Here is an 18,290-nt window from a genome sequence, read left to right as displayed (position 1 = left end):
GATCTTGGTTATGTGATGTAAACAAAGAAACAAACAGGGATGAAAGGAGTTTGGGATAAAGATGTGCCAAGGATACAGCTGTCCTCCAAGGAATGTCATGCAACCACAAGGTAGCCTACAAATGGACTTTTCATCTTGTTTGCAAGACTAGCTTCCTTTTAACATAAACAGGACACAGTTAAGGTCCACACATCACAGAAAGCAACAGAGCAACATGAAAGGAAATCTAGGGTGTGATTTGATCCCCAAATTCCTCCCTACCCAAAGGTTAGCACAGCTGGAAAGCTTGGCTTTCAGATCAGAGTATAACGAACTCACCTGATTTCTGCTTTGCAATAATGTGGTTGGCAGTGGCTAAACAGATTTCAAATTCATATCTGCTGGCTCTGCTCAAAGTTGGCATTAGATAAACAGAATTGTACAACTATAATATACCATCTCTGTCTCTGTCTCACACTCACACACACACTCACTCCCTTCCTTGTACAGAGTAAAATGAAATTTTGTATATATTCAACATTTCAGCATTAAAATGTTTTAAGGATTTCAGAAATTCGGAAGTTTGACTTTGTGAGTTAATTCTACAGGGAATGTCTGATAATAACTTGTCAAAGATAATACCTTATCAACAACTTTCTGCCTTAAGAAAATCTTGGGGCATCTATAACTGAGGATGTTGAAACTAATTTGAGTTTAGAATTCGCACACATTTGAATTTCTGGGAGCATTTCCGAGATAGGAAAATTTGATTGATAATTCTTTCCCATTCCTAATTTCATTTCAGCGCTATTTTCTTTTTGTTTAACAGGTTGTTTCTTTTAAAAATATATATTCATTGACATTTTCAGAACGAGGAAAGGAGATGTAGATCACAACAGGCCATCAAAAATGATTATAATAATACTGGGTTGGGCTCAGCTCTCTCTGCGAGAGATGCAAGGAGCTTCTCAATGCAAGGCAGGCATCTAGAAATGATTGGAGAAAAAGACAGTTTCTGTTATGACTTTATATGTTCTTGTAATCCTGAATTATGCATATGAAGAAAGAATTGGTTTGTTTCAGTCCACACTATGGTATTTGAGGGAAAGGGCAGAGAGAACAAGGTGGCAATGATGGTGGTATTGAATGGATATTGATGTGGAGATAAAAAAATAATTTAAGTGTGGGAGGGGGAATCATATCAGATCCTAAATTCCTGAGTAACTGGCAGATAATATTCAGACAAACATTACTTGTCCTAGTGCTAGGGACAACAGTATACATGACCAGAAGCCAAGGTGCTTATAGAAGCTTTGCTCAAAATGCAGATAGTGTTCCACTGGCAGAGGGGAATGCTGCTTCCACTTCCCAAAGTAAAAGAAGCTGCTAATCCATTGAATGCAGAACGATCCCAGAGAGTCTGGGAAAAACAAACAGGTTTGGAAGAAAACTGTTTTTAGGATTTCTCCCTTGGCAAGCTCCCAAACAAAAAGGCAGGGAACTTCTTTCCTTCTCTGTGAAATCCCAGTAAATGAATGCCTATATTTCCTTTAGGGGGGAAAGAGTGAATAACAGGAGGCTGTCATTCAGTAGGATCAAACAGTGGGGTCAGTTACTGATGGTGACCACTTTTTGTAGGCAAGAATACCCACACAGAGAGGGCCCATGAGCCCCTTGGGGTACAAATTAACAACACTTTGAAAGATGACTACCCAATTTTCATTCAATGAAAAGCATGACAAAAGCCTCATAGTTGCTAAAGAAGCTCTCAAGCAGGTATCCACTCTGCGCTCAGTACACTCCAGTTCAGCATAAGCTTTCCATATACACAATCCTATTTATGTTTCACTGTCAGATGGAAAGCCTTGATCTTAAATGGATCAGTCAATGTTTTTAACGTCCCCTCCCCCCCAATGTCATAACTGTATAACTGAAATTTTCCAATGTATTTCATTGCAATATCATTATTTTCAATTATTCATTTTATACATCCTATAAGGATCCTGGGACATGATGTACTATTGTATTAACATATTATAACAATTGTCGCTAATATCCAGGTCCTGGATTTTCAGCAGTGGACATTCTACTGTGCTACTGGTGAATTTCCATGAGCTGGACCTGGGGCACTGCAGCAAAACACCTGTTCCTATTGAAAATACAGAACCTTTGTGGGCAGTAATGCAATCACACTTCGGCTCACTTTCCAGGTTTTGAGGAGAAATCTGATTACCCACACTGTGCATTCTCTCCCCCAACTGACTTCTACCCTAGCACACTATAGCCTTTCTCCCCCATTTTCATGTAGTCTGGCCTCAGGTTTATGTCCAACTATATGGGCTTGCCCCTCTAAACTGAGCGTTGACATGAATCACAGGATCATAGGTTTATGTTTTTGTTCAACCCCCTTCTTGGCATATCCTAGTTGCTAGAAGAAAAGAAGGGCAATGGGAGACAAGGGGAATTTTGGAAGGTCTTTAAAACTACAGAGATTCTAAGGATTAGGCAGATGCAGGAAGAAAAAGTGCACTAAAGAGGAGGGGAAAAGCAGCATTTTAGTACTCCAAGGATTCCTGTAGCCTAGTGTCCAAACTATTTATTCAGCACTCAGTCACAGCTCAGATGTCACTCATTGGCTAGAAACACTGAAATGCATAAGCAGCCAGGCTTAACTTACACTTAGAAGGTTGCCTGCACATTTTGCTTTGTAACTTTCCTTCTGGGAGGGCCAGAAACTTCTTTTTTAAAATATGAAAGTTCAGAGTCAGTGCCCCTTTGTAGGCATGGGTTCTGGTACACTTGCGCCAATTGCACCATCATAATTTAGTCCTGCAACCTCCTGCTCAGTGCAAAATCTGCAACAAAAATGGTTGTCCATCCTCTGCTTAAATACCTAAATTTAGACAAAATCTACTCCCCCAAAATGTCCATCCATTGGTTCTAGTCATATCTTCTGAAGCAAAAGATAACAGGTCTGCTCCATCTTCTGTGTGGCAGCCCTTCAGATATTTGAACACTACTATCATGTCTCCCCCCATCTCTTCTTGAGGCTTTGTCATGGTGGTGCTGGAAAGATGTGGGAAATTCACTTTGTTCCAGCGAAAGGATTGTATGCTGTTTTGCACACCAAAGGGTACAGAGCATATATGTCATTCTCAAAGTGAGGATATTGTCTCTTGCTTACCTTCCCCATTCCAGCATGAGCATGTCCCAGCTTGACGACAACAGGGAAAGCTGGAGTTGTGAGCTGAAAGGCAAAGGAAGAAATCAGTCCAGAACTGGTACATGACAAGCACCTTTTTCAATCTTAGGGCTCTCAATTGTGTTTCACATGCAGATATAACCACCACAATGTGGTAATATGACTAGTGGCTACATGCAGAACAGGGCTTTCAGTAAAGCACTTCTCTATAGTATTTCTCAATGTATGTTGAAAGGAAAATCATGTGCGGAGAGCATGTCCATATGGCTGACTTTCCACGCACTGATGTCCAACATGTGCAGATTTTCCACGCAGCTAGAATTTCACTCAGCTCATCGTGCACAGAGGCCTGCAGACATTTCCCAATGCAAAACCAACACAATTTATTGTGGAATTCTAAAATATATGCTAAATTAGCTGTCACCTGTCTACTGGCTGAGCTGCTGTGATACCATTGAATGTTCACACACTCTGACTTTTGAAGGAGGATCACCAGTCCTGTCATATGCAACAAGGATGAAACATCAGCTGGACTAAGGGAAAAACATCCCAGGGGGCTTAGGGACATAAATAACTCTGCCAGTAGGAAGGGGTGCAGTATGAAGTTCACATTTTGGCTCAGAACAATTAGCCATATCTCTGGCTACAGGTTTAGCAAGAGAAGGGTGTGTATGTGTGTGTGTGACCACAGATTTCTATGGATAGTTAAAGAGAGCTCATTGGAAACAAGATTTTTATTGGACTTTTCAGTTGAAACAGCTTCTGAAAACAATTTGGAAATAAAGCCTTTTGCCCCTTATTTTTCCTGACTCACACTTTCTTCATTATATTCTTCTTCTTTAAGTCTCTGCAATTTTACCCCATACTGTACATGAAATTTTCCTTCTCTTCCTCCCCACAAACTGTTAGAGCACATTTTAAAATGAGAGCTATATGTCACCATCATCATCAGTTAAATTTATATACTGCCCTTCATCTGAGGATTTTTCCATACTAGGAACCATCCTCTAAACCTAATGAACTGGAAACAAGTCATTCCCATTTTTCCTGATAATAGCTGAATGGTAGGGAGGAGGAATAGCTGGGGCTGGGGCTGATGGGAGTTGCGGTCCAACATGCCTGGAAGGCACCAACAGGATGGTGAAGGATGCACTAGTCTACATGTAGCTCAAATGAACAGTTCATAAAGCCATAGTGTGTTTTCTCTTTCTCTAATGAGGATGATGAGAAAGGCTGTGATTACTAGTAACGTTAATTCATCCATGCTTGCACAGTTTAAGACTAATGCTAAAAATAATTACAAGAACAAGAATGACTGATTCAGTGACTCATAAATGATCCTTCTACATATTTATCACTATTCCACAAAAACCCTACCACTTGCCACATGCAATACTCAACATGCAGACTATGCATGTTTACTCAGAAGTAACTCCCACCAGGGCACAGCACCTCACAGAGCCTGCAGACTCTGACTTCACCACCAGCCAGCCTTTCCCCTCCTCTACTCAGCTTTGGTTTGTTTAGCCTGATAAAGAGTCCTAGAGAACTTGAAAGCTTTCACACTATTTTGGGATGTGTCATCTGCCCTAATAAAGATGTTACCCAAATAATGTATGCTAAATGTAGTTATCTAATCTCTCTCATATCCCAATACATTAATATGCAAAAGCATTTGCTAGACAGTTGCATAGGTAGACGGGCCTCTGCCCCTAAATATTGCTGCTCACTCAGGAAGGAAAATAGCAGCATTTTCATCTGTGAACCCAGGCGATTCAGATGGGCAGGGTATAAATAAAATAAAATAAAATCATCATCATCATGGCAAAATGAGACTGGACTACACTGGAAATGTTTTTGAATGGCTCTTAAGAAGGAATTTTGGCAGATGCAGCTTGTTTTGCAGGTGTGAGAAAGACTGAACCTGAAAAAATTCCCTTTTCTACCCAATTGAGCTTCAGCTTTCTTTGAAGTTAGCCACGAAGATAAATACCAAAGCTTAGTGCAACGGAATCATTAAACAGTTAACATGTGATGATGCATTACCATTTATAGCTGATAAACCAGAACTTTCCAGGTGGAAAAATTGCTGTTGTTCCAATTATCAATTATCTCTAAGGAAAAGAACCTGGCATGACCTAAATATAGATGGGGGTTGTTATCTCCATCTGTGGCAGTTTTATATATAAACACATTTCAGTACATTGTTTTTTGGGGGACATGTGTGCGTGTGTTGGCATGTTTCCTTTGCATCAAGAGATGTTGGTTAGTAGTAGGATGCTTATACAACTAACATGTCATATTTCCCTTGAGACCAGGCATACCTCCTGGATAGAAACATACACAGTAAGTACAGTTTGTGGACTCTGGTGGCACAATTTCAGCCCTGGTAGTCTGAAGCCTACAAAAGTATGGCTACATGCAGGGCTGGATTAACCGTTAAGCAATATAAGGACGTGCTTAGGAGGTCTCAGAGTGGTTCACAGAATTAAATCAAAGTATAAAACGACAAAACACATAATCAAAATAAGAACAACAACTCAGTAACACTCCCCCCAATGCATTTTAAAAGGGCATAGGAATACATATGCATTTTGATGCATTTTGGTAAGTTCTTTGAGCTGAAAATGCTATTACAAAATTTGGAGAGGTATAGAATTTAAAAGGAGACTTGGGTTCCAATTAGGTTCCATTAGACTAGGCAGTGCAGATTAGGTCAGTTCATATCATAATTCACAGAAATGGAATTCCTTAACCTCTTCCTCATACCTTGGGGTGCTGCTCACAGAACAGGCAATTCTGGCTAGCTCAGGGGTGGAAAACCAATGAAATGAGAAGCAGCTGCCTATTTATTGCCCTATATCTGGGGTGGAAAACCTGTAGCCCTTCAGATGTTGTTGGACTACAATTCCCATCTTCCCCGATTGTTGGCTACATTGGCTGGGACTGATGGGAGTTGGAAATCCGACAACATCCTTAAGTGGTAATGGGTCCCCTTTGCACTCAGCATTAGGAACACTAAACACTGCCATATACTCAATCAGGTGATGTGGCCTGTGGAAGTTGGTTCATTAGGAAGGAGGATGGGGACAACCCACAGCTATAGATACGGTGGGAAAGCTGTGGCCCTCCAGATGTTGCTGTACTACAATGCCCCCCCACTTCCGACTATTGGTCATGGTCTGATCCAGCAGGGCTCTGCTTATGCTCTTATGTTCTTAGAATGCCCAGGCAACATCTGATATAGCCATTCAGCCTGTCAGCTTCAGACAAAGTGAGATGAGGCAGCAAGACCTTCTCCACTGGTTTGGCTGGGACCAGAGGCAATTTGGCTCCAGCCTTCCCATAACTGCCTCCACAAGAAGTCATTCTACTTCGTCATTATGTATGAAACAAATGTGCATAGAATTTCAGCCTCAGTGATTGTTTGGCTATATAAACGCAGCAAGGGGATATGACAGCCACAAGAGTGAAGCTAGAATTGCTGGAACCAAGTGTGGTATATTTATATAACCTCAGTCACAATTCTCATGGGAGGGTGTTGAATATAATTAAGAGAGGGCACTGCAAGAGTTTAACCAGAACAAACATGTTTGTACTGAAATCATGGACAAAATAAACCAGTGAACTTCAGAGTATTTGTTTTGTTAAGATTTGCTTTCTTAAGAGAAACAGGAAAACAAACAGGATGAAATCATTTGAATTTTTCAAATTGCCTGCGTTGATCACGCAGACAGAGAACAGTGGGTTTGTGGATTAAGGAGTGAGGCTGTCACATCAGAGATGAATGAGCCACGGTCGGTACAACTAAAGCAATGCAGTCAAGTCCCCAAATTTCAGTTCCACAAAATGACTTGTCATTTGAATGTACAATGTTTCTTTCTATGACCAGTGTACGTACATAGTGCCAGCTCAAGACATTTACTGCTGGAAGCAGAGTCCCAATGCCCACGTCCATAGGGAGTATTAGGACTACAACTGGGGAGCGAGTGTGGTGTAACAGTTAAAAGTGTTTGACTAGGATCTGGAAGACCAGGCTTTGAATTCCGGTGTGGTGTAGTGGTTAAGAGCGGTAGTCTCGTAATCTGGGGAACCGGGTTCGCGTCTCCGCTTCTCCACATGCAGCTGCTGGGTGACCTTGGGCCAGTCACACTTCTCTGAAGTCTCTCAGCCTCACTCACCTCACAGAGTGTTTGTTGTTGGGGAGGAAGGGAAAGGAGATTGTTAGCCGCTTTGAGACTCCTGAAAGGGAGTGAAAGGCGGGATATCAAATCCAAACTCCTCTTCTTCTTCTTCTTCCTACTCAGCCAATGAAGCTCACGGGGAGATCAGTCACTGTCTCTCACAGGATTTTTTGAGCATAAAATGGGGAGGAGAGAACCACGTATACCACCTTGATCTCCTTGGAGGCAAATGCACAGAACTGCAATGCATCACAGCAGGGTAGACTGCAACCAAGTGACCTGTGTGCCTGCTCAGTCTGCTGTCCAGCTCCTAATTAACGTAAGAACAGCACAGCTGGATAAGGTCAATGGCCCATCTAGTCCAACGTTCTGTTGCCAGGCAGATGCCTCTAGGAATCCTGAAAATAGGACCTGGGTACAACAGCACCCTCTCCATTTGTGATTTTCTGCAAGTAGCATTCAGATACATATTGTTGATGAACAACTTCAATGTCCCTGCTGCTCTCCTTTCTTCTGGTTCTTTATCTTTAAACCAGATTTGAACTGAACAGCCCTTTAAATAGAAAACACCTTCAAATACTGTCCTCTCTAAAGTAGGTTACATGCCCACCCCAAGCCTCACTCTGCTTCCTGGCAGTGGGGTGCCCCCTTCTCCACACCACATATAGGGTAGAGTTTCCTGGATGGTTGACAACTTGCTACCCGACATACTAGCTTCTCTTTCTAACCGTTGACAGGACATGAGGACGTCCTTTGTTATTGAGTGGTATATCTGCATAGAAATCAAATGTTACTAATGTTCCTACTAGGTGGTGGGCCATTTGGTCAACACGGTAAACCACAAGTGTGGTTGATTCCTTAAAACACCCACCTAGCACTTTGATTATTGTTTTTCAACAGCAATTATGGCAACAATGTGGAGTCACTTGCATTCTGGAAGAAACAAACCACAGACCACAGGCCCCTGCTCACAATACGTGTTGTGGTTAGAGCATGCCATTGTAGTGGTTGGTGGAGTCCCAGGCTAGACACAGAGCTTTTAAACTTTCCCCTCGGACTTTCCAAGTTCTCGTCATTTTAACCAGCTTTTATATATGACTCAAGCGCCTTTCCCCAATGGTCAAATGAGAGCGAGACACAGTTCAGGTTCATTATAAAAGCTTTTTTTCCTTCTTTTTAAAAGTTTTTTCTTTTCATTTTGTCAGCATTTCAGCCATGAGAATTGTAAAAACAAATCCAGACGGGTAGAAGAACAGCAAAGAAATCATATATTCAAAGAGCTGCTCAGGCAGTGGTGAACTTGGGCCAATAAATCCCCAGCTGCCACCTGTCTAAACACAGGAATCTTTTTTAAAGGCAGTACTGAGGGCAGAGAAAAACGTATCATTTCTTCATGAGCAGAATTTGTGTGTAGAATAGACCATGATGAAAGAATGTTGACTAGAAAAGAAGCAGGGAATGTTGTTTAAAAATCAACAAACCTAAGGGCAGCTGTGCCAGCCCATGAGAAAAAAACCCCCCATATTAGGGCAATATCATTATTAGGCAAACCAAAATGTGGCAAAGTAGTGTGAGAGCTTTTGAGTTCTGCAGAACTTTTCATCAGGCTAGATGATAAGCAAAGAAAGAGGATAGGGAAAAACAGAAGAAAGGCTGGTAGTGAAGACTCATGTCTTCACAGCCAGCTAATCTCTCTCTCATCCACATCCCTGCCAACCTCAAGCCTGATGAAGAGTTCTGGAGAACTCAAAAGGCTGCACACTGTTCTGTGACATTTTAGTTGACCTAATAAAGAAACAGCTTTATTTAAGCAGGTGAGGCAATAGTGTACTCGTGAATTAGAAGTGTAGGCATGCCCTCAAGGAGAATAAAAAAATGCAGACAGCTAGATATATCCTCAAACAGCAAAGAATAATAGTACAGAGCTGAATACACAATTTATTAGGATCACCAGGCAGTCATATAGTAGTGAAAGGGTAGTGTTGTGGTTAGCATGCTGGACTCTGTCTGGGGAGATCTGGGTTCACATCCATGATCACCACACTGGCAACCCCACTAGACTACAGAGCCTGTTGATGCAGGCAGGTCTTCCCTTGCTGGCAGATGACAACTAGCAGGCAATAATAGCTCCCACTGATGTCCTCTGAGGCAAGGAAGTGGGGATGAACAGCTGGAACTCACCCAGCCCACAGGCGAGGCAAGTCATCCCTTGCTGCAGTTGCCATTACAGTATTAAAAAAACAAAATAAAATAAAGGCTTGTCAAGACACTCACCAAACACTATCCCCCCACCCCACCCCTGCCCCTTACTGCAACCACTACCGTAACTAGAGTCATTATTTTCTTTCTTAAATAATTATGTTTGCACACTGAAGAGGACAGAGGCCGGGAATTGCAAGCAGCAGGAACTTGAGAAATTCTTTTGGGAATAACACACAGGTCTCCTTCTTTCCTTGGGCATGTCTGGGGTTGTACAGAGGAGGCTGTGGTCTGTTTAAATCCACTCCATCAGTCATTCCTGTCTATGGAGGGGGAGGGCAAATCCCCTCCTTTTACTGGAAAGTAAAAGGCGGGGGTCGGAGCTGATTTCATCTCTGAGGCAATGCTTCATCACACAAGACTAAATGAGACAAATGTGAACTAGCTGCTCTGCATGCAAGGCAGCAAAACATCTGTTTCTTTCTCCCTGTCGATGCTTTGCTTTTTCGAAGACAACCTGTACTAGGGTTGCCATACCTTGAAGAGCAAAAAAGAGGACAGCCCGAGCCACTGCTAACCCGAGCCTGCGACAAACAAACAAACAAACAAACACCCCCCAAATCCCACACATTTCCTTTAAAATGTAAAAATCCCCCCCCAGATTGTCATGTTGCCCCCCCAAGAGTACATGCCTGGGATTTCCCGAATGTATGGCAACCCTTACCTGCACCTCTCATGGGAAAATATCTAATGGGTTTAGGCTGCAATCCTATACTGTACTGTACACAGAATGATCTGGGAGTAACTTACATTGAACTCAATGGGTCTTACCTCTGATATGTATAGGATTGCACAGCTTGATACTGTTATTTCCTGTGGAACTTGGGCCTTGTTATGGTAATTTATATTCCCTAATCAATTGTGTGCTTTGCATCTCAATGAAAGCTTTTATAAGACTCAGTACTGATAACCTCATCCTACGGAGATTGCGTAAAGTTGGGAGCTGGGAGCTAATCATGATTTTTGAACTGCCCCAAGCGTGTCTCATACCATAAATCAGATTCAAGTTGCATCAGATAAATGAGTGTTTGCGACACCCCAATTGGATCCTTTTCTGGTTCTCTCTGAATATCAAAAATTGCTTCTGATGCATTGAATGGCTATTTAGAATAGGAGATGTGGTAAATCCCAATCAGGGTGATCATGCATCCCTAACAGAAACTGAGACAATTCAAGGATCTCTGCACACTGGGGTTTGAAGCCCCCTTTACCACTTAAGACACATTACCAAGAAGCAGGTTTAGTTGGCCAACCAAGGGAAGGAAGGACAGACAGCAAGGTACATCTTACTGTGGAAGGGGTCATAATATGGCTTACTTGCAAGATGGCACTGGACTTTGTTGCATCTGGGTGGAGTCAGGAGTTCTCCGAGCCTGCTCTTGTTGAAGACAGACAACATAGTTCTTGCTTAGCTTCCTTACGGGTGGGTCCTCTAAAGCCCAATTCAGGCCTTCAAAGGAATTTTTGAGTAGGCTGTGAGCCCCAACTCCTGCAGTGTCCTGGTGCATGCCAGCCTTCCCTCCTTGACCTCCAACCTTTGCAAACTGAGTGGGAAGATCTGAAGGGTGATTCTGAATGTCTCAGCTAAGCATGCTTAGAATCCTCCCTATAACTTGGAACTCTGCATTTAGAATTACCCTTCGGCCCTCCTGCTCAATGCCGTGGGTGGGCTTGGAGTGTTAGTACTGTCATGTAATCTAATGGGTTTGCTTTTGTTCTTGTTTTGATTATGTATTTTGCGTTTTTTATCTTGTATTTTTTGGGGGGGATGTGGGTGGCACTGTGGGTTAAACCACAGAGCCTAGGACTTGCTGATCAGAAGGTCGGCAGTTCAAATCCCCGTGACGGTGTGAGCTCCCATTGCTCGGTCCCTGCTCCTGCCAACCTAGCAGTTCGAAAGCACATCAAAGTGCAAGTAGATAAATAGGTACCGCTCCGGCGGGAAGGTAAATGGTGTTTCCGTGCACTGCTCTGGTTTGCCAGAAGCAGCTTAGTCATGCTGGCCACATGACCCGGAAGCTGTATGCCGGCTCCCTTGGCCAATAAAGCGAGATGAGTGCCGCAACCCCAGAGTCGGTCACGACTGGACCTAATGGTCAGGGGTCCCTTTACCTTTACCTTTTTATCTTGTATTTTTATGTTATGAACTGCCCTGAGATTTACAGATGAAGGGTGGTATACAAATTTAACTAATAAGAATAATAAAGAATTATACAATCTGACATATTGTGCTTCCTTGCAGCTTACCTCTTCTGCATCTTCATATTGGGTCTTTCCACCCAAACCCTTTTCCTGTATTGGTGACAGGAGCTCCCACAGCTCCATAATATAGATGCTAAGCATTAATATGCAGAACTGTTTTTTGCAGGGCCTCTTCTTTGGCTTGGTTCTCACAAGATAAGTGGTTTTTTCCTTTTAATTTTCATATTTTTTTTCATACAGGAAGATTACAAGACGAACGATAAATTTCCTGGTCCAATTTGTTTTCCTGAATGAATGTTCCAAAATTGGATAAATAAAGTATGTTCCTTGGGAAATGATCAGAGACTTTGTCCTTCCAATGCCCTTACTATATTTGTCACTTAGACTAATTCAGCAACCTGCCAAATTCTTAATATCCGACCATACATTCTTGGCGCTTCCAAACATTTCCATTTCATTGCTATTTCCATCCTTGCAATAGTCAATAAATTCATCATCTGTTCTATATTAGATTCCTGCACCGCCACTCCTGCCCAGTATCTTTTAAGGATCAAGTAGAAATATTGCATAAAACTGCTTTGCTGCATCAGACCAAGGTCAATATGGTCCAGCATTCCACTCTAGACAGCAGCCAGCTCTGAAAAGATGACTTGAAGAGGGTATATTTGCCCTGTTTAACTCCAGCATATAGTATTCAGGAGAAAATGGCTTTCCATTTCTGCTGCTACATAAGACTGATGTATGATAACAAACTAAAAACTAAGAGAAAGTAGCCAGGGTCTTTCCTGTCTAAGGCCTCAGACTTGTCCTACTCAGGGTCTGACCAGCCACTCATTGAGACTCAGGATATATATGGACCAACTGTATGCTTCAGAATAAGACAGCTTCCTATGTAATTTCACCACAAGTGGATCAAATTTGTCCCCACTCTGCCACGTTTTCATGATGAATCCATTTTATGCTGTGGTGTTAGATCACTCATTATAATGACAAACACAGGTGGTAAATGCTACCGGGTATCTGTAACCAATAAAGTTGTGGCCTAAATTTGCCCAGTAAACATTAACTTGATATCTGTGTCCTTGTGTCTTATTCATCAACGAGGGGGTGGTCTCGGGAGTCTCGACACGCAACCCTGGGTGCTCTTAATAGGAGAGAGAATAGAGTCATAGAATTGTAGCGATCCACTTCCGGTTAGCGCCGGCGCTTAATGGCGGATCTCAACCGGAGCTCCGGGAGAGATCTGCTTCGTGGGTTCGGGTCCTGTCAGCTACGGCGAAGCGGGGACCCTTAAAAATCACAGGCGCGTTGCCTGTGAACTGGAGACTCGGCGGGCACCTTTGCGCCCCCCCGACGCTGCGAAATAGCCTTTTTAAAGGCTCCGGAGGAGCGGAGGGGTCTTGGAGCGGTGCTGAGAGTCGTCTTCACCCAGCCTGCGAAGCGAAGCCGCGTCGCCATTAGCGGAGAGCGCTGACTTCTTCCCGGGAAATTGGATTAAAAGAACAACTATCCGTGAGTAGGATTGACCGCTAAAATATAACTGGACACTAAAAGTAAAGAAATTGGGCACCGAGACGGACAAGCACTAAAAAGGAAGTCTGCTTTCCGTTCTGTAGCAAGATCAAAGCGAAAGGCACTCTAGCTGTAACTGCTTGAGAGGAAACTTGCGGGATTTAAGAAATCCACCACCAAAGCAAAGAACTCCCCCCCCCCGAAGGCAGGAGGGGGGGGAAGAAGATTTTAAAAGTGTTTCCCTGCCAATTTAAAAGAATTGGATTAAGTATCGCTGCTCTTTAACCTGGGATCGGACTGCCGGAGAAAAGGAACCGGCTAAGGACTGTTGCTATAAGAAGCCAAAAAATATCTCAAATTGACTTTGGTTACTTCCAATTTGAAACACTGTTTCTGTGGTATTACAAAGTTACTTACAGGACACTATTGACTGGGATCCCCTTGAAAAAGGAAAGAAAAATTGAAAGGGACTAGGAAACTTTTATTCCTTCTTTTTTGAAGAGTGTGGGATTACTTTGAGAAGTATAGAACTGACTCTACGCCCCCTAGAGGACCTACAAATTGTTTCAGCAACAAGTGGAGTTTAAAATTTGAGAACTTTGTTTGTGAGTTTCAAAGTCTGGGAATGACCTTGACTAAAAGACTTTGTTATGGCAGATGGTAAAGAGAAAGGGGAGTTACAAGAAACAACCTTGAGATCTGGCAGACAATACAAAATTGACACTTACATGCAAAGAAGGGCCTCTGTAACAGGAGCCTCTGGAACTATAGTGGCTGTAAAGCCAAAAGCGAAAGCAATGTCTACAGAAGAATCATTTGCCAAGGTATTGGAGAAGATAAATGACTCTTTGGAGGAACTAAAAAAGCAAGGTGCGGAGACTAAATTGCAAGTTGCTGAAACTAAAGTACAAGTTGCTGAAACAAATAAAAAAATTGAAGAAATCTCTGGGAAAATTGACCTAAATACTAAAAGTATAACTGACCTAGGGAATAAAGTGAACTCAAATGCAGAAGCAATTGGGAAATTATTGGAAGATTCATCTATAACACGAAAGATAGCCGAAGAAGCTAAGGAAATTGCAACTGCTGCGGAGGAAAAATTTCCACCAGTTTACAAGAAATTGGATGAATATGAACTGGCACTCTCTATGCAGGATATGCAACGCAAGGAGAGGAACCTGAGGATCAGACTTGTGCCGGAAAAGGAAGGAGAGAACTTGGTGGATGATTTGACAAAAGAATTTTCTGATTTTTGGAAGCAGGAGCTGAAGAAAGAAGATTTTAAGATAGAAAGTGCATTTAGATTGGGAATAAGACAGAAGAGAAATCGACCCAGAGATTGTCTTATTACCTTAAGATCAAAGGAGGAGCGAGATAAAATATTGAACCTGCACTACCAAACAGCCCTTCGAATTGAAGACTTTTTTATTGAGATCTTTAAAGACATCCCTAAGAGTGTCTTGGACGCAAGAGGACATTATAAAGACCTGGTGACACTGCTGAAGAAGAACTACATACCATTCAGGTGGGAATTTCCCCAAGGCTTGTCTTTTAAATATAAGGGAAAGAAGAGAAGAATAAAGACTGTAAGTGATAAAGACAAGTTCTTGGGAGAACACGAAGAAGACCTACAGAAAGAGACATTTCCAGGACAAGGGCATCCATCACTGGACACGAACACGGTACCACCGACAGACGAGGAACAAAAACAGGGAGCTGTAGGAGGAAGGAGTAAATAATCCCATCATGGCTCTGCAACTTCTAACCTGGAATTGTAATGGCTTAAATATTCCCAGGAAGAGAAAAAATATATTTCATGCCTTAAAGAAAGACCAATTGGACTTGATTTGCCTACAAGAGACCCACGTGACAAGAGCACACAGAAAATTATTAATAAATAAAAGACTGGGACAGGAATTTATATCTTCAGACAGAGTAAAAAAGAGAGGAGTGGTGATCTATGCAAAAGAAAAATTGCAACCGAAACAAATTTTTAAAGATGATCAAGGAAGATATTTGGCAATTGAAATTCAATCTCAAGGAGAGAAGTATTTGATAGTGGGAATCTATGCACCAAACGAAGGGAAAGCTGAATTTTTTAAGAAGTTGCATGAAATTTTGATGGACCATATGGATTACAACTTAATTTTGATGGGAGATATGAATGGAGTGGTTTCAACAAATATGGACAAGGCACAAAGACAGGTAATAACAAAAGATGGAAGACTACCAAAGACTTTTTTTGAAATGACTGACAATATGGACTTGATTGATATTTGGAGAACAAAACACCCATTAGAAAGAGAGGGAACCTTCTTTTCTGAAGCCAAAATGACATGGACAAGGATTGACCAAATCTGGGTGACTAGCAGTATGGCTCCGAATATAAAAAAAGTAGAAATCTGCCCAAAAACTTTCTCCGACCATAATGCTGTAAAGATGGTGATGAGGCAAACAACAACTGGTTCCTTCAGATGGAGAATGAATGACACCTTATTTAGAGACGAGGAGATCTGTAAGAAGGCCCAAAAAATCTTGAAAGACTATTTTGAAATCAACTTAAGGTCTGAAGTAGAAAAAAGAATAGTATGGGACGCAAGCAAAGCCGTGATGAGAGGGTTTTTGATTCAGCAAAATACTTTAAAGAAGAGAAAGCAAAATGAGAAAAAGGAGAGAATTTTGGAAAAGATAAAAGAAGGGGAAAAACAATTAAGATCGAAGCCAAAATCCCAAGAGATTCTAAGAGAAATCAAATTTCATCAAACACAATATATGGAACTGATGAATCAAGAATTAGAGTGGAGAATTAAACAAATGAGACAAAAGACTTTTGAATCTGCTGATAAATGTGGCAAGTTACTGGCTTGGCAAATAAAGAAGAGACAAAAACTCAACACGGTAACAAATATAGAAGTGGAAGGAAAAAACATAAGCAACCCAGCGGAAATTAGGAATTGTTTTCAGAACTACTTTAGACAACTTTACACACAAGGGCCGCAAAAAGAAATGGACATACAACAGTTCCTCGAGGAAAATGGGCTGAAAAAGGTTTCGCATGAAAGTAAGATAATATTGAACCAGGAGATATCAGCACAAGAAATAGAAGATGCCATTCAAGGCATGACGCTGGGCAAATCCCCTGGACCGGATGGACTGACTTCCAAATACTACAAAGTTTTGAAGGAAGGGTTGATACAACCTTTGAAGGAAGTCTGCAATGAGATTATGGAGGGGAAAAGGGCACCCGATACGTGGAGAGAGGCTTACATTACACTTATACCAAAGACAGAGACTGAAAAGACCCAACTTAAAAACTACCGACCCATCTCGTTATTGAATGTGGATTACAAAATCTTTGCTGATATTTTGGCAAAAAGACTGAAGAGAGTTTTGATGGAGGAGATTCACGGGGACCAAGCGGGCTTTCTCCCAAAAAGGCACTTGTCGAACAATGTAAGGAATATAATTGACATTTTGGAAAAGCTGGAAGTGAACATAAACACTAAAGCTGTTTTGATATTTGTGGATGCCGAGAAAGCCTTTGACAACATTTCTTGGAGTTTTATGTTGAAGAACCTTCGGGGGATGGGGGTAGGCCAAGGGTTTGAAAATGGTATAGGTGCAATATACTCTGAACAGAAAGCCAAACTAATTGTAAATAATGTGGTTACAGAAGAGTTCAAGATTGAAAAAGGGACACGTCAGGGGTGCCCTATCTCCCCATTACTTTTTATATCGGTCCTGGAGGTTTTGCTTAATATGATTAGGAGGGACCAGTTGGTTAAAGGGATTCAGGTCGGAGCTAAACAATATAAACTGAGAGCATTTGCAGATGACTTAGTACTTACATTGCAAGAGCCAGAAGCTAGCACGAAAAGAGTTTTGGAAATAATTCAAGAGTTTGGTCAAATGGCAGGATTTAAATTGAATAAGTCTAAGACAAAGGTTTTGGAGAAAAATTTGACACAGATAGAAAAGGAAAGGTTCCAGAATGAGACAGGGTTGACTGTGGTTAAAAAAGTGAAATATTTGGGTATAAATATGACAGCTAAAAATGTGAATTTGTTTAAAGATAATTATGAAAAAACTTGGAGAGAAGTGAAAAAAGATTTGGAGATTTGGTCCAACTTGAAGCTTTCCTTGTTAGGCCGTATTGCAGCTATAAAGATGAATGTATTGCCAAGAATGTTGTTTTTGTTCCAAGCATTGCAAATAATTGATAAAATGGATTGTTTCAAGAGGTGGCAAAAAGACATATCTAAATTTGTCTGGCAGGGCAAAAAGCCCAGAATTAAATTTAAGATACTAACGGATTCAAAGGAAAGAGGGGGGTTTGCCCTGCCAGACTTTAAACTTTACTATGAAGCGGCAGCTTTCTGCTGGCTGAAAGAATGGCTACTTCTTGAAAACACAGACATTTTGGATTTGGAAGGTTTTAATAACATTTTTGGGTGGCATGCATATTTGTGGTATGACAAGGTTAAAGCACATAAAAGTTTTAAAAATCATATTGTCAGAAAAGCACTACTAAATGTCTGGGACAGATATAAAGACTTGCTGGAAAATAAAACTCCAAGGTGGCTGTCGCCAATGGAAGCCAAGGCAGTTAAAAAGTTAAATATGGAGTCCAAGTGGCCAAGATACTGGGAAATTTTGGAAAAGGAAGGGGACAAATTGAGATTGCAGAGTTTTGAGAAATTAAAAGGGAAGGTGAGAGATTGGTTCCACTACCATCAAATTAATGAAGCGTTTAAACTGGACAGTAAAATTGGCTTCCAGGTGGAAAAATCAAAATTGGAGACAGAACTGTTAGAACCCAGTACTAAGAATTTGTCCAAAATGTACAATTTGCTGCTGAAATGGAATACACAAGATGAAACGGTTAAATCGGTCATGATTAAATGGGCTCAGGACATTGGTCATAATATTTTGTTTGCTGATTGGGAAAAGTT

At 41.5% G+C, this 18,290-nt stretch overlaps 1 protein-coding gene across 3 annotated transcripts in view; it reads right to left on the bottom strand.

Annotated features, from left to right (window-relative positions):
• The window catches only part of SYN3 (synapsin III), a 191,464-nt gene that overhangs the window by 28,783 nt on the left and 144,391 nt on the right, over positions 1 to 18,290 (bottom strand). For all 3 annotated transcript variants that reach the window (XM_083574021.1, XM_083574023.1, XM_083574022.1), the window contains one exon: positions 3,164 to 3,226. In XM_083574021.1, the coding sequence (XP_083430147.1) occupies positions 3,164 to 3,226 (63 nt within the window). The remainder of the gene's footprint in view (positions 1 to 3,163; positions 3,227 to 18,290) is intronic.

Source organism: Podarcis filfolensis (genome assembly GCF_964270895.1).
Source record: "Podarcis filfolensis genome assembly, chromosome: 10".
NCBI classification, from domain to species: domain Eukaryota; kingdom Metazoa; phylum Chordata; class Lepidosauria; order Squamata; family Lacertidae; genus Podarcis; species Podarcis filfolensis.
This window is presented reverse-complemented; position numbering and strand designations above follow the sequence as displayed.